At 38.9% G+C, this 27672-nt stretch overlaps 1 protein-coding gene across 2 annotated transcripts in view; it reads left to right on the top strand.

Annotated features, from left to right (window-relative positions):
• The window catches only part of tnksa (tankyrase, TRF1-interacting ankyrin-related ADP-ribose polymerase a), a 156148-nt gene extending 129248 nt beyond the window's left edge, over positions 1-26900 (top strand). For both annotated transcript variants that reach the window (XM_051938102.1, XM_051938103.1), the window contains 13 exons: positions 988-1207; positions 2531-2640; positions 4509-4697; positions 7424-7504; positions 9167-9353; positions 9441-9520; positions 11942-12062; positions 13390-13487; positions 15646-15720; positions 15855-15960; positions 20473-20659; positions 20950-21106; positions 22480-26900. In XM_051938102.1, coding sequence (XP_051794062.1) covers positions 988-1207; positions 2531-2640; positions 4509-4697; positions 7424-7504; positions 9167-9353; positions 9441-9520; positions 11942-12062; positions 13390-13487; positions 15646-15720; positions 15855-15960; positions 20473-20659; positions 20950-21106; positions 22480-22566 — 1698 coding nt within the window. In that variant the 3' untranslated portion in view covers positions 22567-26900. The remainder of the gene's footprint in view (positions 1-987; positions 1208-2530; positions 2641-4508; positions 4698-7423; positions 7505-9166; positions 9354-9440; positions 9521-11941; positions 12063-13389; positions 13488-15645; positions 15721-15854; positions 15961-20472; positions 20660-20949; positions 21107-22479) is intronic.
• Positions 26901-27672: the final 772 nt, after the last annotated feature.

The raw sequence follows: 27672 nt of genomic DNA, 5'->3' as shown, positions 1-27672 counted from the left end.
GTGGTGGAATTAACACAACATGCCTCATTTTACTGTGATGCCCCACTGGATGCATTCTCAAATACAACAAGGCTTTCAGATGGAAACATTGTCTGAGCAAAATAAGAAAATTACTTCAACATATGTCATGGATAAAATGTCATATTTATGCCTTTTTTTTTTGATAATTGTCTCAACAACAGTTCACACTCTCCCTCCTTCTATGAGTCAGTAAATGCCGGCAAAATCCAGGCGTTATTTTTTCTTTTTTCAAAAAAAACCCAACAATGATATTGACCGATATTACATTTTTATGCCGATATCAGGCCGATATTATCTGACATCCCATTATTATCTGTTGTGAAGCATGGAGATATGAGATCCCAGAATCAGCCACAAAGGGGAGACTCTGACAGAACAACAGCTAAATAAGGGAACATTGTGATGTTATAACCTGTCATTTAGGATCAAATTATGTCATAACCTAATGAATGAGTTTGAACTAACCAAGTGTCTATTCTTACATTCTTTAATGTTGAAACAGTTTAAAAATCAGAAGAGTGCCTTATTCAGAAGAATGAGTTGATTATTTTTGAAGAATGCCTTTCTATTTTCTTTAATTTTGAAACAGTGTAAAAATCAGAAGCGTGTCTCACTGTAAAAAGTGATGGTTTGATTATTTTTGAAGAATGTCTTTTTATCTTCTTTTATTCTTTATACATTTTTATAAGTTAGTTGTTTCCTTGAATATATCCATATATCCTTTTTTATATTTTTTAATGTTGAATAATGAATACTGGTCTGATAGGATTCAGCAAGAGAGGAATAATTGTTTTCTATAAATGGCTGGTTTTGGGATCCCATATCACGATGCTTCACAACATATCACACTAACTGGCTTCTTGGCTTTTCACAGACGTATTAATCTGTGTTTTGTTTGCAAACACCGTCTCGTCGTTAAATGCTAGCGTGCCCACTCACTGGATGAACGTCTCTTTGCCTCTCCAGCACGGAGCGGATCCGACCAAGAAGAACCGGGACGGGAACACGCCTCTGGACCTGGTGAAGGACGGGGACACCGACATCCAGGACCTGCTCAGAGGAGACGCTGCGCTGCTGGACGCCGCCAAGAAGGGCTGCCTGGCCAGAGTGCAGAAGCTGTGCAGCCCCGACAACATCAACTGTCGGGACACGCAGGGACGCAACTCCACTCCGCTGCACCTGGCAGGTAACGAAAAGCTGCACGGGTCATTTTAGGAAGTCATAAAAACTCCCCGATTAAGGATTTAAGCGACTCTGGGCTCGGTGTACTTGCTGCTGCCCATCACTCCAGTGTGTAAAAGCCGACCTTGGGTTTTAGCACAGAGCCGAGAAGGAGGCCGTAAACACATCCAGAGAGTCCTGGATACAGAATCACCTCCTGGACTGACAAGTGGCCCGAACAGCTCAGCAATTTATCAAACGATTTTTAATTACATCGTGTTTAAAGCTCCTTAAGAATCTTTGTTTTACACACTTAAGATTCTCCGCACACATCGTTTTATGTACAGGAGTTCATGTTACTATGAAATATGACCTCCCTTAATGTCACCTCCACGTTTTATTGCTCATCTGCAGCTTTATGGCTCACATCAGATTCTTTCTTCTTCAAACTCATCTTAGTTCAGGTTCCACATCCAGCCCAGTTTGATCTCCAGTGACCAGTAAAACTACAGCATAATAACCTATAAACAACCACAACTCCTAATGTTTCCTTTGATTTGGTGCAAAAAAAAGTCTTAACATTTAAGGAATGATCTTTCTACAAAATATTTTGAATAAACTAAAATTTCTTAATAAAAATGAGTTAAATTTCAACAATATTATACCTCATTCAAAATGAATTTCGTTGGGTTTTGGTTGATTTATTTTTTTTTGTAAATGTTGTTGAATATTTACACATACACCCCCTGTCAAAAGTTTTGAGACACTTTCTCATTCAAATAAATTAGAACCCGTCTCAAAACTTTTGACAGGGGGTGTATATATGGAATCACTTTAGATATTTTTAGGATTTTTTTTCAAGATTTTTACTCATTTTTTTTAAATATAAGAATTTTCTTGCCACATTTGAGGGATTTTTTTTAAATAAAACTTTTTAGAGAAACTTTTAAGGAATTATTGGATTTTTCTTCCTGAAGTTTTTGCAAATTTTCAGAAATTTGGGGATTTTTTTTGGTGATTTTTAAAAAAAAATTTCAGACCAGGAAGCTACATTTTTCCGTGCCCGTTAAATGAGGACAACAGGAGGGTTAACTGGAAACCGTTTTGCTGCATGACTGCCGCTTTAAAAGTTAAGAAACTGCAGAGAAACACATTGAAGGATGTTTTTTTTCAGAGATCTGACCACTTAGACACACGCCCACGCACCCTCTGCCTTCGTCTACTTTCTTGTGAGAGGAAAAGATGATTGTGTGTGTTGTCACGCTGCAGCTGATGCAGGCTGACGTTCTCTTCCGTTACCTGACTGCGTCTTTGTCTCTCCATGTGATTCCTCCGCGGCTCTCTGCAGCCGGATACAACAACCTGGAGGTAGCCGAGTATCTGCTGGAGCACGGAGCCGACGTGAACGCTCAGGACAAAGGAGGGCTCATACCTTTACACAACGCTGCTTCCTACGGGGTAAGACACAAACACTCACATTTTATTCACACCGCTCACTTTGAGTCCTCAGATCAGCTCCAACAGTTGATTTCTGCGTATGTATTTTAGGAAAGTAAAAACTCCTGATCGATTATGAGATAATAATGGGATCGGCTCGTTCTAATCAGTTATTCTAAAGCTCGAAATGTTACAAAGCAAAATAATTTGTTGATTCTATTTGGTTTCAATGTAAAGATTTGATGTTTTTCCTTAAATTATGATTTGTTTTACTCCAAACTGAGTTCTCTTGGCTCTTGAATTATTTTACGTTGCTCTATGATTATTATCCGTTTTAAGTCTGATTTATCTCAAGAGCAGGGGTGTCCAACATGAGGCCCGTGGTCCAAAAGTGGTCCTCCAGAGGGTCCAATCCGGCCCTCTAAGTGTAAAAATTACAGAGAAGACATTAACTGCAGATTGTAAATTAGTAAAAGTATAAATTTAAAATCATTTCTAGATCATGACAAGTTGTTTGGATCATAAAGTAAAATACTAGATTGTTCTTTGTTGCTTTTGTGTCTCTTTTTTTTGTCTGTTGTCTCATGTTTTTGTCATTTTGCATTTCTTTTTGTGTTTTTTGTCCATTTGTTGTTGTTTTGTTTCTATTTTTTTCTATTTTTTGTCTCATTTGTGTAATCTTTTGTCTTGTTTTTGTCGCTTTATTCAAATTTTTTGTCTCTTTTGTGCCATTTGCTTCAGCTTTTGCCATTTTGCATCCCATTTTTGTCATATTTTGTCTTGTTTTTGATGTTTTTTGTCTGACTTTTGTCATTTCAATCAAAGTAAAATACTCTACCATTCAGTTCCAGATGTCTGTGACTAAATATTGTGTTCCTTTGTAGACACTCTGTGATCTGGAAGTTGTAACGTGGAAATGACAAACTGAGGAATAATATCGTTGAAATTGAACTTATTTTTCTTAAGAAATTTCAGGTTGTTCTTAATGTATCGTATGAAGATAATTTGTTACATGTGAACATTTTTGCACTAAAAAAAAAAGAAAAATTTGAAGTTGTGATTATTTATAGGTTATTATTCTGTGATTTTACTGGTCCGGTCCACTTCAGATCAAACTGAATGTGGAACCTGGACTGATGAGTTTGACACCCCCAATGGAGGCGGAATTAAATTAGAAAAATTGCTTTTTTTGCTGTTCACAATCCATTAAATACCTGCAGGTTTCTCGTATTCCATGTTTAATATTGTACTATAAAGTCCTAACTTACTACAGAAGTACACCCCCCTGTCAAAAGGTTTAGGACGCTTCCTCATTCATTTGAATGAGAAAGCGTCCTAAAACTTTTGACAGGGGGTGTACATGGATGTGATTCTCCCCTTTGCTTGTGTTGGAGCGGCTCATATCTCGTCGGCGTTCTGCTCCTGAAAGAGTCATGAAACACATGTTAGCATGAAAGCTTGATGAGCTGTGCGTTTTGAACCGTACACACTCGAACATCTCAGAAACAAGCTGCATCGTGTTTGACGCCACAACGAGAGCCGAGGAGAGACGACGAGGGGAGGAGGAGGAGACGTAGGACTGGTGGGGAAACAGGAATCATCACCGAGTTAATAATTCAGCTTCTGTTGCAGAGACGCTCACATTCTGCATTTTTTCTGATCACGATTTCCAAGCACTCATTCACACGTTTGCTCCTGTTAAACGCTTCTATTGCCGTCGTCTTTCTCGCCCAGCCACCTCCTCACTCCTCTGATGTCATGTTTTTTTCTCATTCTAATCTCTCTCCTCTGCTCGGCTTTAAATATGTCCTGTTTCCTGCTCTCGTTCTCCCTCCTACCTGTTCTCTCCTGTCTATCGGAACCACTTCTTCTTCCTCTGCTCTGTCTAGCACGTGGACATCGCCGCCCTGCTGATTAAATACAACACGTGTGTGAACGCCACGGATAAGTGGGCGTTCACTCCTCTTCACGAAGCCGCCCAGAAAGGACGGACTCAGCTCTGCGCCCTGCTGCTGGCCCATGGAGCCGACCCCACCATGAAGAACCAGGAGGGACAGACGCCGCTGGACCTGGCAACCGTAAGAGACGACTTATTCATTATTATGCTGGTAGGAACCTCATATACAGTCATGGAAAAGACGACACACAAAGCAACAAAAATAAGACACAAAATGACAGAAATGAGAAACAAATCAACAAAAAGCAGACAAAACGACATAAATGAGACACAAAATGATAAAAGTATGACAAATGACAAAAAACAAGACACAAATGACAAAACTGAGACACAAAAACACCAAAATCGAGACACCAAAAATGACAAAAATGAGACATGAAATGAAAAAAATGAGAAACAAATCAACAAAAAGGAGACACAAAATGACAAAAACAAGACACAAATGACAAAACTGAGACACAAAAACACCAAAATCGAGACACCAAAAATGACAAAAATGAGACACAAAATGACAGAAATGAGAAACAAATCGACAAAAAGCAGACAAAACGACATTGAGACTCAAAACGATAAAAGTGAGACAAAATGACAAAAAACGACACAAATGACAAAATTGAGACACAAAAACACCAAAAACGAGACACCAAAAACGAAAAAAATGAGAAACAAATCGACAAAATGGAGACACAAAATGACAAAAACAAGACACAAAATCGACAAAAATGAGACACAGAATGACAAAAACAGACACAATGACAAAAACGAGACAAAAAAAACACAAGAACCAGACACGAAATCGACAAAAATGAGACACAGAATGACAAAAACAGACCCAAAATGACAGAAACAAGACAAAAAAACACAAGAACCAGACACGAAATCGAAAAAAAATTAGACACAGAATGACAAAAATAGACCCAAAATGACAGAAATGTGAAACAAAATGACAGAAATGAGAAACAAATCGACAAAAACAGACACAAAATGACAAAAATGAGACAAAAAACACAAGAACCAGACACAAAACAACAAAAATGAGACACAAATTGACAGAAATGACAAACAAATCGACAAAAACAGACACAAATCGACAAAAACAATACAAAACAACAAAAACGAGACACAAAATGACAGAAATGAGACACAAATACGAGACACCAAAAAGGACAAAAATGAGACACAAAACAAAAAAATGAGAAATCGACAAAAACGAGACACAAAATCAACAAAAATGAGACACAGAATGACAGAAACAGACACAAAACCACAAAAACAATACAGAACAACAAAAAACGAGACACAAAACGACAAAAATAAGACAAAACAACAAAAAATGAGACACCAAAAAGGACACAAAAAAATTTCCACGACTATATATTATGAGCCAGCAGCTTAAATTTGATGTTTGGATGGTTCCAGTTGACGATTCAGAGGAAAGTTGGCAGAAGTGTAGCTGGACTTCTTCCTGCCTCCTTGCATCCTAATGAGCTTTCCTAATAAGCCTCCTTCCTGTTGGACTGTAGGAACCACCGCTGACATCCACACACTTGTAATGCTGCTCGTCTTAGTCTGCTATTCTGCTGCAGATTAGAGGAAAAAACAGAAAAACAACAACTGCAGTTTAGCCCTGTATACCTGCTGACAGGGAAAGTAAGACAGATGCAGAGAACGCTGTGCAGTCGGTGGATTTATTGACCGTCAAACCGAAACATTCTGTACTCCACGGCACCCCCAGAGCAAAACAACCCGATAATCCACCTGCCTGTCTGAAATCAACACAAACTGGGTTCATACTGAAAGTTTTACAGGTTTTTTCCAGTTGCTGGCAGCACTTCTCAAAGGTATCACTGATTTTATGACCCATCTTCTCTGGGATTTCTGTCACAAGGCTCTGCACTTTAGCTTAATGTTAAAAAAAAAAGTAGTTTAGCATTTAGCATTATCCCATAATAGTCATTTGTGCTGCAGTTTAGTAAACATCATAGCGTCACTTTTAACCCTCCTGCTGTCCTCATTTAACGGGCATCAAAAAATATTCTTTCCTTGTCTGAAAAAAAAGAAAAAAAACACCAAAAAAATCCCCAAATTTCTGAAAATTTGCAAAATCTTCAGGAAGAAAATTCCAATAATTCCTTAAAAGTTTCCCTCAAATGTTTCATTTAAAAAAAAAATCCCCCAAACATGGTAAGAAAATTCTTGGGAATATTTTCAAAAAATTAGTAAAAATCTAAAAAAAATCCTAAAAATACCTAAAGTGATATTTTTTTTTCTCCATTTTCAAACTTTAAATTTGCAAAACCTTCAGGAAGAAAATTACAATAATTCCTTGAAAGTTTCCCTTAAAAGCTTTTTTCAAAAAAAGGTTCTTTTGGAGACACTCTGTGATCTGGAAGTTGTAACGTAGAAATGATAAACTGAGGATGAATGTTGATGAAATTAAATTTATTTTCCTTCAGACATTTCAGGTGTTTCATAATGTTTTGTAAAAAGATCATTCCTTAAATATGAACACTTTCAGAATGTACTTTTTGCACTAAAACAAAGGAAACATTAGCAGTTGTGGTTATTTATAGGTTATTATGCTGTGATTAGTGGAGATCAAACTGGGCTGAATGTGGAACCTGAACTAGAATGACTTTGACTCCTCTGACTTAAAGGCTAAAAAAGGATAAAACTAGAAGGACTAGTGTGTATTTTTAACCCCAACAAATGCTGTAATTTCCATCAATTAACAGATGACTCAAATCCCAACTTAAAGTGAGCAAAAATAAAAAAAAAGTGACTTGTGTTTTAGGGGCCATCAGTGTGAACACCTCCACGTATTCTGATTCCGTCTTTGTGTTTCAGGCTGATGACATCAGAGCGCTGCTGATCGACGCCATGCCGCCAGACGCCCTGCCAAGCTGTTTGAAACCGCAGGCCACCGTGGTGAGTTCCCACAGTAACAACAGGGAGCTTTTAGCTAATGAAACACGTCCTGTGGAGACCACAATGTGCGCCTGCAATTAGAAGAAGCAGCAAACACGTCTGGAAACTGGAAGGGAGAAGTTTATGTGGGCTTGTTTGCATTAAAACCACGGATGAAAATGCTGCAGACGAGTTGAATTGTTTGTATGTGAAGATCCTGTTTGGCAGGTTTAACCCTCTGAACCTTAAAGTAAACAAAAATAAAATAAAACCTGAAAAGTAGACAATTCATTAGAGCTGGGAACTGTAAAAGAAATAGTACAAATGGTCGAATTTTCAACTTTCCAGTGGTCTGAAAAAGTCAAGTTTGAGTGAAGTCTATCAGAAATCTAAAAAAACCAAAGCTTAAAATCAGATTTCATCAAAATCACTTCTCCATGACCTCTTTAAACATTTGTCCTGACTTCTCGTCATAACCGTATAACTATTAGTGGTTTCAGCTGAACTGCAGGCTGTGTATGTAGTAAGTATGAAAACAAAGTCTAAATATTTCATAGGACAGTATTTATAAAATGCAGTCACCACTTGGAAAAATGTGGGACATGTTGAATCTATTTTTTCTTTCTTTTTTGTTTTATTCTAATTTATGGCGTTATGACTCACGTTTCACAGAGGAGATTTTTGAGTTCTTTCTACTGTTAAGCGTGTTCGTGCTGTTTCTATAGAGGTACACGCCTTTAAACTGCAGTGAAAAGTGAGACTACATGGAGTTTAAACGTGACAGCAAATAAAACTTCTTACACTGGGCGCCCAGATAGCTTTGCTGCAGCTCTTCTCCCTACTTTCCTGTCTGCCTCTCGACTAATCTGTCTAAAAAAAGCCAACAAAAGGTAAAAAAAATTACTTAAAAAAAGAGAAATTGCTTATACTGAAGCACACAGGAAGGCACTAGAGGGACTGAAATTTTAGTTTAACCCTCATGTCGTCCTGCGGGTCAAAATTAACCCGATTTAAAGTCTGAAAATGTGGGGAAAAAAATATTTTCACTGTGAAAATTTTCACATTTTCAACATTTTTTGGTGGGAAAAACATGTTCAAAAAATGTTTAAGAACATTCACATAAAAATCAGTGAATTTTGCTGGATTTTGGTTGATTTTTATGTGAATGTTCTCAAAGAAAGTATGAGAAGTTTTACTGATATATGTAACCACTTTAAATATTTTTAGGAAGATTTTTAGCAATTTTTATTAAATATTTACAACAATTTTCTTGCCAAATTTTGGGGGATTTTTTTAAAATAAAATTTTAAAGGAAACTTTTAAGGAATAATTGTAATTTTCTTCCTGAAGGTTTTGCACATTTTCAGAAATTTGGTGAATATTTTTTGCTGAATTTTATAATTTTGTTCAGACAACGAAACAATGTTTTTTGGAGCCTGTAAATGAGGACAACAGGAGCGTTAAGGCTTAAGCTAAGTGTTACTTTACATGTAAGTGCTTAAAACAAACCCTGAAAGGAGAGATGGAAGCACAACATCCACTCCTGACAGCTGTAAAACCAGCAGCCAGAGTAAGAGAGCGAAACTCTGATTGGTGATTAACCACCGTAAAAAGTCAAGTCTAACGGTCATTTTTTAAAATTTTGACTTCTTGTCCTTTTAACCCAAACCTTCTCCTCCTCAGGTGAGTGCCAGTGTGGTGAGCACAGGTGCAGCGGGGGGCGTGGTCATCTCTCCGTCTCCGTCTCCGTCCTGCCTGTCAGCGGCCAGCAGCATAGACAACCTGACCACGCCCCTCGGTGACATCACGGTTGCCGGGGCGACGGGCACAGCAGACGGAGCGTCGGGGTCGGACAGGAAGGAGGGAGAAAGTACGAACACACACACATCTTCAGTCGTACACATCGCCCTGGATCAGGAGCTGTTTATCTGACGTGTTTCTGGTTCCGTCTCTGCAGCGCTGCTCGACATGACCATCAACCAGTTCCTGAAGAGTCTGGGGCTGGAACACCTCAGAGAAATCTTCCAGCGGGAGCAGGTACACGAACACGGTTTCTGTGTGTCTGGGAGAAACATGACAGAAAACAGTGAAAGGCGTGAAGCAGTGGAGAAGTTGTTTATTTCTGTCAGGGATATAAACTCAAACTCATTTTGCTTTCCTCAGACCAGCTTTAGTCATTCTGCATATCTTTAAGCACACCGCTGAGTGTTTATCTTTATTCTTCTACTTCAGACGTCCACGTTCCCCTCAGAATGAACCTCTGGTTAACTTTTTATTTTCTTTTAGCCAAAACCGTAATTTGTGCTTGGAGCTAATTATGTAAGCTAACAAGCTAAAGTGTGATGATGAGCGTTATAAACACCACACCTGCTGAGCATCAGTGTTAGTTAGTCTTGGTATTGGGATCATTTTAGCTAAAGTCACGCCTGTGTCTGTAGATCAGGGGTGTCCAACATGAGGCCCGTGGTCCAAAAGCGGTCCTCCAGAGGGTCCAATCCGGCCCTCAAAGTGTAAAAATTCCAGAGAAGACATTAACTGCAGATTGTAAATTAGTAAAACTATAAATTTAAAATCATTTCTAGACCATGACAAGTTGTTTGGATCATAAAGTAAAATACTAGATTGCTCTTTTGTAATTTTGTGTCTCATTTTTGTAATATTTTGTCGTGTTTTTTTGTTTTTTTTTCTGACTTGTCGTTCGTCTCATGTTTTTGGCGTTTTGTTTCCTTTTTCTCTTGTTTTTGTCATTTGTCCATGTTTTTGTCGCTTCGTAACTATTTTGTCTAATTTTTTGTCTCTTTTCTGTTATGTTTCATATCGTTTGTCTCATTTTTTGTGTCTCGTTTTTGTTATTTTGTGTCTCATTTTTGTAATATTTTGTCTTGTTTTTGTTGTTTTTTGTCTGATTTTTGTCGTTTTGATCATAGAGTTAAATACTGTGTTGTTCAGTTCCAGTTCCATGGTGTTTTGTAAAAAGATAATTCCTTAAATGTGAACATTTTTAGAATGTATTTTTTGCACTAAAACAAAGCTAAAACTTTGGAGTCGTTGTTATTTATTGGTTATTCTGCTGTGATTTTACTGGTCACTGGACTAAAATGAGTTTGACGCTCCTGCTGTAGACTCTCAGTTTTGCCTTTTAGAAAATCTTAGTGTTGAAAACTAATAGACAGAAAGAGTCGATGATTTAAGCAGAACTGAGAAACTGGAAGTTGGCAGATTGAAGCATCAGGTACAAGTGAGAGCTAGACAGATTTATTTATATCTCTGAATCACTTTGAGGTGATTACATCAAATAGTTTCACTTTGTTTAGAGAACAGGTTTGTGTAGCTGAAGTTCATATCTCTTCTGCTGCGATTCACTAAAGGAAACACGTTTTCATAACAACTTCTGGTTTCCACTCTGCTGACGTCTCGCTACGTTCCCAGAGGATTTTTGCGTTTTTGTGTCGATTTGCACCTGAATCTGAGCTCACTGGAACGCAGAGGAACGTCGGATCTCATCTCTGCTCTCCTGAACCAACTCATGACTTCTCTGCCATCAATCTGCATATCAATGGACTGATCACCGCCAGACGTTCACTGACCTTTCCTTCATGCTGCTTGTTGTTCATGAATATTTCTCAGACCTTTTGTCTCTGCAGCCTGTCTTAGATCACCAAACTCATGATTATTAATTGAAATTTTAATGACCTGCTGCTGTCGTGACACAGCTTTAATGCAGTCTTTAGTTTAAATTAGTGCAGAGTTCTAGCCTAGCCGCGCTAGACAACCCACGGCAACAAATTTAATTCTCTGCCAGGGTGGGTCTAGTTACCCTCCATAAGGCTCGAGGCTGGATTCTCCTAAAACTGGCCGGACCAATCACCATGAAGTGTAGAGTCAGAAGGCGGGCGTAACTAAGTGACGACAGAGGCGCGACGATTCTGACAGAAACAACCGGCGCACAATAAACAGTTATTTTTCGACTCGGCTTTGGCCACAGCCCTTAAAGATTTGAAGCTAAAATTCAACTTGAAAGATAAACAAAGGACGGCACTGAAGTGTTTCATTGAGAAGAAAGACGTATTTGGACTTATGCCGATGTGATATGGCAAATCCTTAATATACCAGTTGGCTCCGCTGGTTGTGAAGCTAATGGGACTTAGCCACAATCTGCCGGCGCTCTAGGAACTACGTCAGCCTATTCGTTGCGCTGATTGGTTGTATACCTACCTAATTGCTGCAGAGGGATTTGATAGACAACCTTATAGCCCGCCTCCCTCCCTGTCGAGCGGTCCTAGACCCTTGTGCCTTCAGAACATGGGTCTAGCGCGGCTAGGCTAGCAGAGTTCTACAGTGAAATGCATGGAAACCTCATTGGATTTAGTCTGGTCCCTGTGGTTGGAGCATATCATGATCACAAAATGTTCTCTTCCTGTTAATTTACAAAAACCATCGTTTGCTGTGTCTGGGCAGATTTCACTCGACGTGCTGGCTGACATGGGCCACGAGGAGCTGAAGGAGATCGGCATCAACGCTTACGGTCACAGACACAAACTCATCAAGGGAATCGAGCGGCTGCTGGGAGGCCAGCAAGGTCAGGAAATGGAAACATACCGTTAAAGAACAGGAGGGAAAAACGCATCAGATAAACCGTTAATACCAGTCAGTAGAATGCTAGTTATTGGATGAATAACTACACTCATTTTAAATAGTGTAGTTGTGTCAGATTTCCAATCAAACACATTATTCTGATAAGGTGAAGATATGCTGTTCTAAAACACCCACACGTTTGTTCTACACCTTAAGGTCAAACTCATTAATTAAACAATTGAATATATCTGCTATTTCAACAATTAAAAATGCTATTTAGGGCTTAATCTTAAAAATAACAAAGCCATAGACTGTATATGAAGGACGGACAGCAGCCCCCATGATGCCTCTCATACGTTACTGGAATATTTACAAGGTAGCTTTACCATCAAACGTACACTGTTTAATCATCTATTTTGCTCTAAATGTAACTTAATTTATCAAATAAGCATCATGTTGTACTGTAGGGGACTTGAAACCATTGACTGAGACCAAAACGTTATTAGAAAAATGGTTACTGAGGGAATAAATCAAGCAACAGATAGTAATTTTCTCATAGACCTCTATAAAATCTGACTTGTTTCTACAACCAGAGGTGTCGCCCCCTGCTGGATATTAGAAATAATGTCGATTTAAGTCACTCTAAAGTGTTTTTGTGCTTACAGTAGATCTCAGTCAGGACATCCTCAGTTTGGAGAAACAGACAGAAAGTGCAGCAGTGAACAGCTTCTCTTCTTTGTTTGACGTTATATTTAGTATTTGCACTGCTTTCCCTTGCTGTGAGACAATCCTTTGTAATGAGCAACTCCAGTCCACCAGACTCCCTTGATAAAAAACAGTATTTTTACCTTACAGAACAAGGAGCTGCCCGTCTGTCTGTTTTTGCGTGACGTTGGTGTTTTAAGACCAGCAAACGATAACACAAGATAATCGATCAAAGCAGCAGTAGGAAAGCAGCTCCTTCTGCGATGTAAAATTCTTGTTTTTGTCAGAGGAGTCTGGGGGCTTTGAAGAGAGGATATAACAGCTTCAGGTTCTCCAGAAGGGCAAGGTAAAGTGGTGAAACATTCTAAATATATCATACACTTAAACCAGCATTGATTTTCTGAGCCGGGCTGTTTTTAGATGCTGTCCTCATCCACAACCGTGTGCTGCTTAGCTCCTGTCCTGGTCCTACAGTCTGGTTATCCAAACTGGAGACGTGCCAACTAGTACCTCATACAGCGCGTCTTCAGGAGAAATTAGAAATGAACTGACCCTTCCATAGTCAACTGTCATCACAGAGACTTTTTCATTTGTCCTGTCATTCTTTGCTCATTGTGTGCTTTCAGGTGCAAACCCTTACCTGACATTCCACTGCTCCAGTCAGGGCACGGTGCTGATCGACCTGGCACCCGACGACAAGGAGTTCCAGTCTGTGGAGGAGGAAGTACGTAAAGATTTATTAGAGAGATACAGTGCTCCTTCGTAGGGCTGGCCCGAATAGTGGTTTCTGGCCTCAGAATATTTGGGCCCTATTAAAGACGAATATCCGAATATTCGATCCGCCCCGTAACGTCCGACGGGCGGGGCGGCAGAGGCGGAGACGGCCCGAATATTCGGATCTGTTGGTCTGGTCTCCCGGGTCCAAATTTTGCCTTCATTTTGTCTTCAGTTAAACTGAAGAATTCCCAAACAGCGGAGGTCTTCAGCATCTTGTCTTGTGTTTATGCAACGAAGTGAAGCGTGACGTCAGAGTCGGCAGCAACCCGGCCATTCGGGTGGTGGAAACAAACACGAATGGAGGAGCTGAGATGAGCCGAACACAACGGGATGAGCCGAAGTGGGCCGAAGGCGAAGGGAAGAGACGAGCTCCGAATATTTTCGTATGGGGGGAGGAGGGGGTGATCACATAGACATATGTGTATATGTTTATGTGATCACACCACAAGATGAGCCATTGTGGGCTGAAGGCGAAGGGAAGACAGTAACGCTGCATATTCTATCCGGATACCACAGTAGCGAACGGATATTCGGGATATTCGGGTCCAGCCCTAGTCCTTCACCATGTCACAATCTCACTGATTTTACTCTATATCTCAGGATTTTGTGGTATATAGGTATTCTTATGTATATATTATTGAGGCAAGCTGCGATGAAGAACGACACTGGAGAACGAATGACTGCCTTTTCTGCACTCTGCAGCTGGCAGATGCTTTTATTTTGACACGTACACTATTAAAAATGTGGCAGGAAGTCATCAAACACACTTCACACTCACAGTCCTGACAATATAATGGTTAACCAAACCAGCTAGACTGACTAAACCACTAAAACACAAACACCAATAACACTGTAACACAAAGATAAACCACAGTAATGACATTCAAACCCCCAACACCCCAAACTCCCATGGTGCATTGCAGCACAGCAGTTCAGTCATAGTGACCAGCTCTGCGATCGCTACAATATTTAGTTATTTTTGCGGTAAAATAAGCCTAAAATCTAGCCTAAAAAAACTGAAAACAATATAAAAATATACAAATAAAATAACTAAAACATGTTAAAAGAATATTAAGTGGAAATAAAATAGATGTCTGATAGCATAGTGTGTGGGGAGGGTTTATAAAGTCTTAAAATATGTATAAAAATAAAATAAATATGGTCGCTGCTTCACGGATTTTCATCTATCGCAGGGAGGTGTGGAGCGTAACCCTCTCATTAGACGAGGGACCACTGTACACCCATAAATATCAAAATATTCTACAGAAACTCGATATTGATAGTTATTTTTTAACCTCTCCACCTGGATTAATTATTAGCAGTCGGGTAATTTAAACTTTCTGCGGGACGACAGCTAGTTTTTACTAATTTCAACCATCTGGCTAAAGACGCATCATTCAGTGTCTTCAGTACAACAGACTGAGAAAGAAGAACCATATCTGCTGACTGTATTACTCCTGTGAGTCTGAGGAGCAGTGATTGAAGGAGACAGCAGATATCAGTGTGAAGCTGCTAAAATTAATGAGGACCGTCAGATGCTAACAGAAATTTAACAGGTAATTTCAGCTGTAATTCCTGCTGGAGAGCTGAAAAAGTAGTGACATGTGGTCCAGCTTCACCAACACCACCTTTCTTCAAACAGCTCCATTATTTTGTAAATCCACATGCTGCAGTTATTTCTTTATCGCTGCTGATGCCTTGCATTTTCAGCTGCATTGTTCTAAATTTCCCTGCGGCATCGTCAGGGCATCTCCTCTGATTGTCCGCGGTCCGCTTCATCACTGACTCCACGGCTTCTGTAATGGCTGAAAAACCGCACGGCGAGCCCGAGTGAATTTTTTAAAATACGAGAAAACTAGTTGGGATTCTTAACGGAGATGGATTTCACTTCGGCGTCTTTCTCTGAATATAAAAATAGTCCAGGGGTGCCGAAGCAATCAACAGCTCTCCCGATGCTGACGCTGCCCAGAGATCCGTAGGAATCACACTGCATGGTGTTCAGTTCACACAATCTGGAAACTGCATTCCATTGGTATTTTTATCTAACACAATCTCTAACTTACTGAAGCTGTGTGATTTGGATTGTCTGATAATTTACTCCTCAGCTACAGAGTACGATCAGAGAACACCGAGATGGAGGCAACGCAGGCGGAGTCTTCAGCCGGTACAACATCATTAAGGTATGCACTGAAACGCTCACCAGTTTTCTCTCTTTTGGACAGAAAATAAGGAGTTCTGACTTGAAGGCTGTCACTTGTAAATGTGTTGTCCTCTTTTATACCTCATCCTTTTGTTCCTCCTCTCCTAACTGCAGATTCAGAAGGTCGTGAACAAGAAGCTACGGGAACGATATGCACACCGGCAGAAGGAAATAGCAGACGAGAATCACAACCACCACAACGAGCGCATGCTCTTCCACGGTAAATAAATGCATGTGAAGCACAGGAGAGTGGGTGGTTTTCCTCAGCATGGACACTGAAGGTGTAATGCAATCCTTAAGTTATGTACAGGTGGTCCTCAGTTTACGACGTCCTCGACCTACAGCGTTACATCAGAACTGCTTATGTGGAACTAGTTGATGAGCAGAGCGGATGAATACGTCGTCTTGCAGCGCTATCAGACGGCTTTGTTTCCATTCTCTGGTTGTACTCCACCTTGGATTGTGCTACATTCACTAACTTTTTACCTTCATTATGGCTCCCAGTCAGTCAGACTCTTCTGATGCTTGAAAGAAAAGGAAAGCCGTCTGCATGGAAGTGAAATTAGACAGAATAAAACACTGGGAACAGAAACACCGACCAACATGGGTCAGGTTGTAAAAACAGGTCAACATGTTGTAGTGACCCTCTGTGATGAATGAGTGAGACTTTATCTGGTTCTCTGCTGGTTTATTCTGTAGCCAGAACAACTAGAAAAACCCCATAACTTAGCTCCAGAACAACTAGAAAAACCCCATAACTTAGCTCCAGAATAACTAGAAAAACCCCATAACTTAGCTCCAGAACAACTAGAAAAACCCCATAACTTAGCTCCAGAATAACTAGAAAAACCCCATAACTTAGCTCCAGAATAACTAGAAAAACCCCATAACTTAGCTCCAGAACAACTAGAAAAACCCCATAACTTAGCTCCAGAATAACTAGAAAAACCCCATAACTTAGCTCCAGAACAACTAGAAAAACCCCATAACTTAGCTCCAGAACAACTAGAAAAACCCCATAACTTAGCTCCAGAATAACTAGAAAAACCCCATAACTTAGCTCCAGAAGAACTAGAAAAAAACCATAACTTAGCTCCAGAATAAGTAGAAAAAAACCATAACTTAGCTCCAGAAGAACTAGAAAAACCCCATAACTTAGCTCCAGAATAAGTAGAAAAAACCATAACTTAGCTCCAGAAGAACTAGAAAAACCCCATAACTTAGCTCCAGAATTAGCCGCTGTTCCCAGCTCTCTCTACTGCTGACTCTCAGCCAATCAGAGGTGAGCTAACTAAATGTGGTATGTTCACTGACATTAGGTAAATCTGAAACTGAACAATAAACATTGAAACCTCAACATCAACAACAATATCAGTCTGTTACAATATTCTGTTATCTTCTAGTAAAATGATTCATACATGCATGAAAGTCGTTGGTATTCATGACTTTATGGAGAACTGATCGATATCTAGCTTTGTTTACATTTTCGTCGGAGTTCTGGCTCGCGGCGAAAATCGACGTACATTGATCCGCAGGACTGAAACTCCGACGCAAGTCACTCTGTGCTATTATCATTTGCAGCTTAGTGTAGTTGAATTTTTTTCAATGTGTTGATGTTTTACTATTTTTCTTATTTACTAACAAATTTAGTTTATTTACAAAAGCTGCTCAACTGCTTTGATACACAGTTATATATATATATATATATATATATTATAAAAGTTTAGGCTCTCCTGTAGAAAATTAAACATTTGATGTGAAAGTATATCACTGAAGCACATTTCTGCATTTGGGATGCAACTCTTAGGTAAAATCCTTGAACAATAGTGAGCCTCGTTAACAATAACCAATTAATAGCTGAATGAAATACATCCCATATGTTGATGAAACAGTTTGTAGTCACTGAAAACTGGTTACATGAGGAATTATTAATTATAACTTTATTTGTGTAACACCTTTAAGAAGAACATTCACGAAGTGCTTTGACAGGTAGAACAGAAAAAGTGATAAAAAAAATGTCCAGAATGGATAGCTAATTAGAAGCTGGTTAAAAGATAGAAATAGATGAAGATCAGGTTAGAAAGAGGGACTACAAGCAGTGAACATTTTAAAAGGGATTTTAAAAAAATGGAAGGACAAATGAAGAAAACATCGCGATACTTAAATTATAAATTAAATAGCAAAACATAAAGACTTAATTTAAGGCTGCTAATCAACAACTGACCCGATAAAATCCGAACACAACAAAGGAGCAGCTGTCTTCCCTAATAAATAATCCATAATGTTAGTAATGTCTTCAGAGCTGATCTATTGATGGAGTGACTTGTTCGCTGTAGCTAACAATAGTCCAGCTGCTGCAAACAGCTGCTCTGCTGGAACAGATGTTCATAAACGCTGCTGCAATAACTTCATCAGTCCAAGAATCCGTCAGTGTTTACTGCCACCTCTAAAATGGATTTATACTCAGCATAGCGACACACTTCATCACTTTAGCTGTAATATTGATGGAAGCAGGTAAACAGAGTCCTGCTGCTCCTGAACGTTAGCAGCATGAGCTAATTAACAGATTCCCTCTGCTGACAGTCACTCAGTACTCAGGCTATGTCAGCATCTGAAAGTCCTAGCTTAGCGTTAGCATGAGCCTCAGGTAGCTAGCGAAACCAGTCAGTCTGCTTCTACATCAGAGAGACTCCATCTGGTGGAGCTATCAGGTACTACAGACATACATTTCCCTCATCTTCACTCATATCTGTCTATATATTTGATATAATTAAGGGCAATTAATCGATTAACAATCATTAACAACTACTTTTGCATTAAACTGTATGGTACAACAAAAGGCCAGTATATTCGCTTTTAATTAGATTTTAAAAAATTACAACAAAAGATGGCAAATATCCCATTTGAGGATCTATATCTGCACAAGCCATAAAAAAGAGCCTAAAATAAATCAGTCAAATAAAATAAATGGTAAAATCAACATTTATGAAGGAATAGACATAACTGTCCAGATACACATTTTAAAAATCCTAATCAAATAAAACAGCTTTAAGTGATCAAAAAATATTACAGAACAAATGCAGACAAAGAAAACATCAAAAACATTCATCATGTCTTCTTATTGATGCAGTAGTTCTGAGTTCTTTTGTTCAGACATAAAGTGAATAGATAGATGTTGACATCTAACATCTATCTGTTCACTTCAAACAAAAGAACTTAAAACTACTGCAAAAAAACATCATGCTGAACAGAGTTCCACAACCCAATATATATATATGTGTGTGTGTGTGTGTGTGTGTGTTTGTGTTCTTGTACTTGCTACATTGTGAGTACCATTTTCTGCATTTAACTATCAAAGTGAGGACATTTTTACAAAGTGAGGACATTTTGGCCGGTCCTCACTTGGAAACAGCCATGTTTGAGGGTGAAGACTAGTTTTTAGAGAACAGGTATGAATTGAGGTTTGGTTAGGGTTAGGGTAAGGATTAAGTTTAGGCAATCAGTTGTGATGGTTAAGGTTAGGGTAAGGCTCTAGGAAATGCATTACGCCTATGGATGTCCTCACTATGTGTGTGTGTGTGTGTGTGTGTGTGTGTGTGCGCGCGTGTGTGTTCCTACTGTGTGATGTAAGTCGATTTTCGCTGTAAGTCGGAACTCCGTTGAAAATGTAAAGCCGTTATGTGCATTATGACATCGATCAGTTTACATATTTGTACAACTACAGTAAAGACAAACAGTCATTAGCTCACACTGAAACACAATTCGGTAGGAAATTGCTGGAAAAAATTAAAACAAAGCCGTCCTATATCGCCGTGTGACTACTACTACTGTGCATACAGTATTCATCTGCTCCGCTCGCCAACTACTTCCTCAGAACCAGTTCTGACGTAACGCCATAAGTAGAGGACGCCATAAACCGAGGACCTCCTGTATATACACACACACAATATATAAACAAGCACACAGATGTGATACAACCTTCATTCAGCGTTCCCTAGCTTTTCATTTCAATCAGTTACTTTAGACTGACTGAGATTTTCCCAAAATGTTTCAGCTCTGCATTACAATCAAACATCTTTTGCTCATTTGACTATAAATGCACTCAGTCTGATAATTCCCCAGGTGGAGACGAAGGTCACCAAACTAAGCAGAACTCGTCCAGCTGGTGTCAGATTGTGTCTTAATGAAGTCTGGAGCACGTCTCCCCTGTAGCTTCAGTCACTTCCTGTCAGCGAACAGAAATAAAGTCTTGGTCTTCCAGATCAAGGTTGAGCCGTTTGCGTGCTCTGAAATTAACTCTGCAGCGACTTTCCTCTTGCAGCTTCACTTTAAGCTTGAAAGAATCTCATTAATCTTCCGTTCAGTTTCAACCACAAGGCTCGCTTGAGACGCAACCCTGAACTGCAGTCAAGATCAGTTTAGTTTAAACTCTGTGTGCTACATCCTTAAGAAGAAAATCCCAGAGAACATCTATGATGACCAGTGACCAAACTAACACCACATCTCCCAGGATAACTCTTCAACAGGATCTGGATCGCTCTACTCGGCCTTCATTATATCTTTTGTGCATCATCAGAAACACTACTGTTAAAACTGTTTAAATCATTGTTAGCAGCTTGTATTTCAGAACATTTTAGGCCTGAATATATAGAAAGCGCCCCCCCAGTGGAGGTGTGAAAGCAGACTTTTTCTGTGTTTTTGCTGTGACTGATTTATATGGCTGCCCCTACAGGTTCTCCCTTCATCAATGCAATCATCCATAAGGGCTTCGACGAACGCCACGCCTACATCGGTGGCATGTTTGGCGCTGGCATCTACTTTGCAGAGAACTCTTCGAAAAGCAACCAGTACGTTTATGGGATCGGTGGAGGAACGGGATGTCCGACCCACAAAGACCGGTCCTGCTATGTGTGTCACAGGTAAGCACCGATTTGAATTCAGTGAACGATCTTTAAAATGAAAAGAGAAAAAAACAGTTATTCTTCTTCTGTTTGTTCACCTAGAGAAGCAAACTGCTCCCATTCTGTGGCAGGTAATAGCTGTGTGTCATTCCATGCTATTGTCCAACAGTGCAGAGAGGAAGAACACCTACCTATGACGATCCTGGAATAGTTTCTGAAACGTTGACATCAACTGATGCTTGAATCAGATCCTCTCCTGTAGGAAAAAGGAAGAAAAGAACGTTAGTGTTGTTTCTGTGTTTTTGCAGACAGATGCTGTTCTGCAGGGTGACACTGGGTAAGTCTTTTCTTCAGTTCAGTGCGATGAAAATGGCCCACGCCCCGCCTGGACACCACTCAGTTATAGGACGACCCAGTGTCAACGGACTGGCATACGCAGAGTACGTCATCTACAGAGGAGAACAGGTCTGTACGCATAACTGTTTTAGAAGTGGAAACTGCCTCTTATTGCTCATGAGAGCCAGTTTTTGTTAAACCATTGTATGATGAGTTATTTTTCAGTTGTTTTCTCGATAAGATTTCAATTCAGTTTTATTCATAGTGCACAAATTCACTACAACCGCTACCGTTCAAAAGTTTAGGGTCACTTAGAAATGTCCTTACATTTTTTTTTAAAAACGACATTAAATAAATGATAAATCCAGTGTAGACATTGTTCATGTGGTAAATGACTATTGTAGCTGTAAACGGCTGATTTTTAATGGAATATCTCCATAGGGGTACAGAGGAACATTTCCAGCAACCATCACTCCTGTGTTCTAATGCTACATTGTGTTAGCTAATGGTGCTGAAAGGCTCATTGATGATTAGAAAACCCTTGTGCAGTTATGTTAGCACATGGATAAAAGTGGGAGTTTAATGGAGAACATGGAATTATCTGGATGATCCCAAACCTTTGAACGGTAGTGTAGGTCATCTCCAAGCACCTTGTTATTTTGTTTGTTTGTTTGTTTGTTTACCAGAGAAACCCCAAAACATCCAGTTTTGTTTGGATTCTCTTTAAGCAAGTACTCACAAATGTGAATCTCAATTTTGTAGAACCCTACATCCAACAGTCTGAATTCCAAACTCTTTCATTTCAAATGTTAGACTCACACAACCAGCTGAACATCACCATGCTTCAGTTACTGTCTCGTCTAATATACTTAAGGCTGGGTGGGCTGAAATCAAGAAAAGGGAAAATGCAGCTCTTTGCTTTCTTTTCATGCTTTATACGAACAGACAACACAAACTTGATCATAAATGTGAACATAAACATGCAGCTGAATTAGCCCTTTGGCTACTATTAGCAGTGGAGCTAAATTATTATCCAGTTACACAACGCAACCAACAACTACAAGGAAAATACGTTACAGTTCACCTGTTCTTGAGATGAATAGTAAACCCAGAGTGTCGTAGCTACTGGACGTAACTTCCTGTCTGTCAGACTCTTTTTAATAAGCCTGCATTACATTATTTGGATTGTTATGCAGCAACTTTTTCTGCCACTGAATCAGGCGTTCTGCCATCTGAAAGGACACATCTGCACTCGTAGAACAGCCAATAGGTATCACAACTTTGAAATAAAAAATGCTTCTATTGGACCGAGTTTCTCATCACACAATTTTCTAAAGCCTGAAAAAAAATCAAGAGTGGTCTAGTTTCCTCTCAGGACAGTTAAATAACAATAAACTAAAAGGTTACTGGAGGAATTTGGCTCAATGACGACAGAAGCTTTAATATACTCTGGCTGATTTCTAGTGTGTCTAGTTTCATCTTCATGTGTTCTGTGTCCTCAGGCTTACCCAGAATACTTGATCACCTACCAGATTGTGAAGCCAGAGAGTCTGGCCACACCCGCTGCCACTGCTGAGCAGAAGTCCTAAAGCGCCGCCATGGCTGGATGTGGACATGGCCCGATTGTAGTGGACTCTCTAGGAGGACTTGGAACTGAACTGTAAGGAGTTTCAGACCTCAGAGCTGAACTTAAGAAGGACCGGGTGAAGAAGTGCCGACTGGGCAGGAGTCAGATCCTCGGAAACAGTCTCTAAACAGAAGAAGACGAGGAGGATGGAAAGACGATGTTTTTTTTTTAGTTTTGGGGTAAAATAAATGTTCAGTCCAGAGCAGCAGGCAGCAAAAATCCATTTTTAATCAAGCCTCATTTTGAGACGGAAATGCGAAAGTGCTGATTAGTGTTTGTGGATGTGCAGCGGGATGCTGTTTCACAGGGCCCGATATGAGCTAAAAATTAAAGCAATTACAACAAAACATAACCCAAACAGACGCTGCTGTTGCTGCACCTTTGCTCCGCTCACATATTCTACCCCCAGATTCTAATGTGTTGTTTTGATATCACATCCTCTTCGGGCTTCGTGCATCATCCACAACAACAAAAACAACACCCCCAGGTCACTCCCAGGAAGTGGTGATTGTTGTGCTAAGAGAACAGAAATCCAGTGCTTTTTATGTCACATTCCCACCAGTGAGGCTGATGTAAACAAAGAAAGATCTCTGTTTTCTGTCAGAACTTTTAGTAACAGAAGAAGATACACGGAAATGATTGTGCAGAAAAGATGATAGAGATTACTGTGGATGAAAACCCAAGACGAGACAGCAGTCCACTACAGTCCATACTGGGACCAAACCAGTTCATTTCAAAACCGCTGCAGCCCCACACACTGAACAGAAACATGCACATCACATACAGATACTTCAAACTTTTAAAGGGACTTTTGGGTTCAGAAAAAGAAGCCGAGTTGATCGAAGCTGTGACAAGCGAGAAACAACCACAATAACTGACTGTGACAGACTAAAACAAGCCAACACTGTCCTCTCTGCTCTTATTGAGAATAGATATTTTCACCAAGAATCGCTTCAAAAGAACTCATTACCGGCTTCGTGTCGCTGCAGAGAATTTGGAGGCTTTACAGGAACTCAAACACGGTGGTTACAGCTTGTTTCAGCCCCGCTCCAACCAAACCTGCCTGAACTTTCACTAAACAATCAAACCGCAAAGATTGTGACACTTAAATGTGCAAAACTTCCTCTCAGCTGCCGGTTTATTAGGCACACCTAGCCGAAACAAATGCAGTCGGATAATAATCTGTCTTCATGCAGAGAAAGCAATGGAGTTTCACCTCTTAGATGTTGATAAATTACAGGAAAATGCGTTGATTTGTTCCAGATAAAGTACCAGAACTCGTTGCCTTTACTGCAGGCGGACTGATCATGCTTCATGTTGAGAGTACTCACCTCACAAAGGCCTATTCTGAGCGAAGAAAAACACACACTGTTGTACAAGTGTTGTTGAAACGGTTTCAGAGAGCTGTTGATTCAACCTCATGATCACTTTCAAGGATGTAGTTTGTGGTGCATTATACAGAGAGGGTTCTATTATCTCACATATCCCTATTGATAAAAATAGGAAGGATGAAATAAAAAAAAAATATCACCTTCATGAAGGTCAGACTCTTAGTACTGCTGTAATGCATCGTTTTAGCTCGGTGGATCTAATGGACTGGCAGCCAAAGCAAACATTTCATTCATTACACCTCGCTCAAAGTGTTAACACCGACATTAAGCTCTATGTTTACCACCCCAGCCAGTATATAACGTTTTCTGCCACATTACGGAGATGAAAGATGGACGTCCAGCTTTCTCTGTGTGGCGTTCCTGCTCTCTGTTTAGTGTAAAGTTCTGTTACTTTTACTTTTAAGGGAGAAACTGAATGTATTGGGTGTGAAACGGTTTCCGATTTGGGGGGGGGATGTTTTTCTCTTTAAAGCCCCACTTTGTCATTAATCCTAATGGGTTAGGCGGATTTTAAGCATTTACACATTTGTGCTGTCACACCTCTGGGACTCATCGGAAGCATTTTTTTTTTTTCCATTTTGTAATTTAATGTGTCTGAAATGGGCCCACATTTACTGGTTTTATCTGGTTGTTTACATAAACCTGCTGCCTTCTGGCCTTTTTCCTCTTCAACTCTAACTGTTGATGCCCTCTAGTGGTCAAACGGAGGCACTGCGCCTTCACAGCGCTGACCTGAAGGGTAGAATAACAGCGGAAGGATTACATTCTGTCTGTGTATTTCTAAGGCGTGTTCCATTTTTGTTTTCTGCCTTTCATCCGTTTGTGTTTTCTTTCTGTACTCCTGAGTTTACACCCCTCGAACAAATGTGAAAAGTGAGCCTTGTCACTGTATCTCAGCGAGCCATAAAACATATTTTGTATAACCGGGAATCTGCAGGTTGACTAATGAGGATCATAGATGTGTTGTACATAAAGATGAGCTATCACACGCGTGTACTAAATACTAAACTACCATGTACAACATCATCATAACGGAAGACGAACACTCCTCGCACTACAAACTATAAGCTTGAGTTCTCTGTGTTTCTGTTGATGCTTTATTATTTATGGTTGTTTTAATTAATGACACTGTACATCTCATGGGACCACACATGGATTTATATTTACCTCTGATCACGTCACACCCAGCTGTGCTGACGCTCTTTGAATTTCCTTGAAAACTTGTGGAAATAAAAATGGATTCAAAGGTTTTTGTGAGAAAGAAAACTGCATCTGGACACTGTTAAGTTTACTTAACCCTCCTGTTGTCTTCATTTACGGGCACCAAAAAATAACGTTTCCTTGTCTGAAAAAAATCCAAAAATTCAGCAAAAAAATCCCCCAAATTTGGCAAGAAAATTCTTGTAAATTATTTTTAAAAATGGGTAAAAATCTTCCAAAAAAATATCTAAAGTGATTACATATATATCAGTGAAACTTCTAATATTTTCTTTTAAAACCATGCACAAAAAAAATCAACCTTAAGAAATATTTTTAATATTTTCTTTAAGAACATCCACAAAAAATCAACCAAAATCCAGCGAATTTCGCTGGATTTTGGTTGATTTTTTTGTGAATGTTCTTAAGAAATACTTTTAACATTTCTTTTTTTTCCACCAAAAAATGTTCAGAAATTGATATGAATGATATGAAATATGAAAATATATGTTTTTTTTTTCATATTTTCAAACGGGTCAATTTCGACACACGAGGGTTAAAGACGTCTTTCTAGCTTGGCTTTAATTGGACATAAAACAGTGGATGGATGAAGTCTGACAGCTCTGATTGTTGGTTTATTTTTAAGTCTGTCTGATTTCAGCTGACTTTAAATGGAAAGAGAGAATGATTTTTGGTCTGAAGCGAGTCCAAACCGATATTGATTCTTTGTGAACTGAGCCTGAGATCTTTTGTTTCATTTAGCAGACCGGCTGACAGATCCTCAGTTAATAATCTGAACCTTTTTGTCTATTTTCAAGCTGTAAAGAGCTTACATCAGCATTTCCCTTCCACTCTGCAGCCCAAACTTGTGCGATTCATTTCAGGGAAATTAATTAAAACAAAAAGCAGATGAATAATAATAACCGCAGAAATGAGAAAAAGGAACGAGGCTGGCGTTTAATCATGATGACAGGAAGTTTTCTAATGGAAGATTAAAGCTGCTGCTGCACTGGAACACCATTAACTTCCCACACGGTCTTTTGTAAAATATGTTTTTCAGACATCCAGCTTGTCACAACACGCTTAGATCTCATTCATAAAGCTCAGATAAGAATTCAAAGCGGATAAACGTGACGTTCCTGTTTCCTTTTGTCGTTTTAGAAGAATCTGCAGCATCACGGTTGTCTCTCTGAGTTTACGGAGAGCATGTGGAGTTTACAGCATTGACCTCATTAAGGTCAGCAGCTCTGTATGATTTAGCATCAGAAAGCTGCTTTAAATTAGACTGTAAATAAACTAACTCCAGATGGCCCTTTTAACGGCTCTTTTGTGGATGATTTGGGGTTCTTTGCTTTGTTGTTTTCCTCCTTGGAAAGACTTTTCAAAGACTTTTTTTATGTGAAAACCATTTGAATTATGTTGGAGCTGGTCTGTCTCTATTGATTTGTCTCAAGGGCCAGTCAGCCGTCTTGTTGTAAATAGTCTGGAGGGTGTGTGTGTGTGTGTGTAAAAAACAACAAAAAAGGAATCAATCCATGCCTCACTCTCTGACCTGCTTTCTACCAAAAGCCACCAGATGAATTAACACGCCTCCTCATCAGAAGTGTGACCTCCTGTTGTACAGACGATGTACAGAGCCTGGAACAGAGAGACCCCCTCACCCCTGTACAGAAAGAACAAAATCCTTAATAAAAGAATTTAAAGTGTCGTTTTGATCTTGTTTTGCTGAAGTTAGTAAACTTACCTGTGCATTCATTTTTTTGTTAATTTGTCTCAACTAAAGCTGCAAACGTCTATTTAATCTATTTATCTCCTGCTTAACGTATAGTTTAACTCTGTAAAAGCCACTATTGCAAAAAATACATCAGTTTATTTTTCAGTATTTTCTATATATATATTTGCTCATTGTTTTTGTTATTTTTTTATAAAATGCAGAAAAAAACTGAGTAAAAAATAAAATAAATTTTTAGTTAAATTTTTCTATATTTAGATACATGTATATATAATTTTTGTTCACTGTTTTCGCTATTTTTTAATAAAATTTAGAAAAAAAATAAGCAAAAAATAAAATTTAATTTTTAGTTAAATTTTTTCTATATTTAGATACATGTATATATAATTTTGTTCATTGTTTTCGCAATTTTTTTAAATAAAATTTAGAAAAAAACTAAGCAAAAATAAAATGTAATTTTTTAATTTTTAGTTAAATTTTTTCTATATTTAGATACATGTATATATAATTTTTGTTCATTGTTTTCGCAATTTTTTCTGTATAATGCAGAAAAATACAGAAATGTAAAAAAAGAGCAAAAAAATAAAATTTTAATTTTTACTTACATTTTTCTATATTTAGATACATATATATATATATATATATATATATATATATAACTTTTGCTTTTTTTGCTATTTTTTCTGTAGAATGCAGAAAAATTCAGAAATATAGAAAAAAATGAGCAAAAAATACTTTTTTTAGTTAC

The sequence above is a fragment of the Acanthochromis polyacanthus genome, chromosome 18 (assembly GCF_021347895.1).
Source record: "Acanthochromis polyacanthus isolate Apoly-LR-REF ecotype Palm Island chromosome 18, KAUST_Apoly_ChrSc, whole genome shotgun sequence".
Taxonomy (NCBI): Eukaryota; Metazoa; Chordata; class Actinopteri; family Pomacentridae; genus Acanthochromis; species Acanthochromis polyacanthus.
The sequence above is the reverse complement of the archived record's forward strand: the minus strand, read 5'-3'. Positions and strand labels throughout refer to the sequence as shown.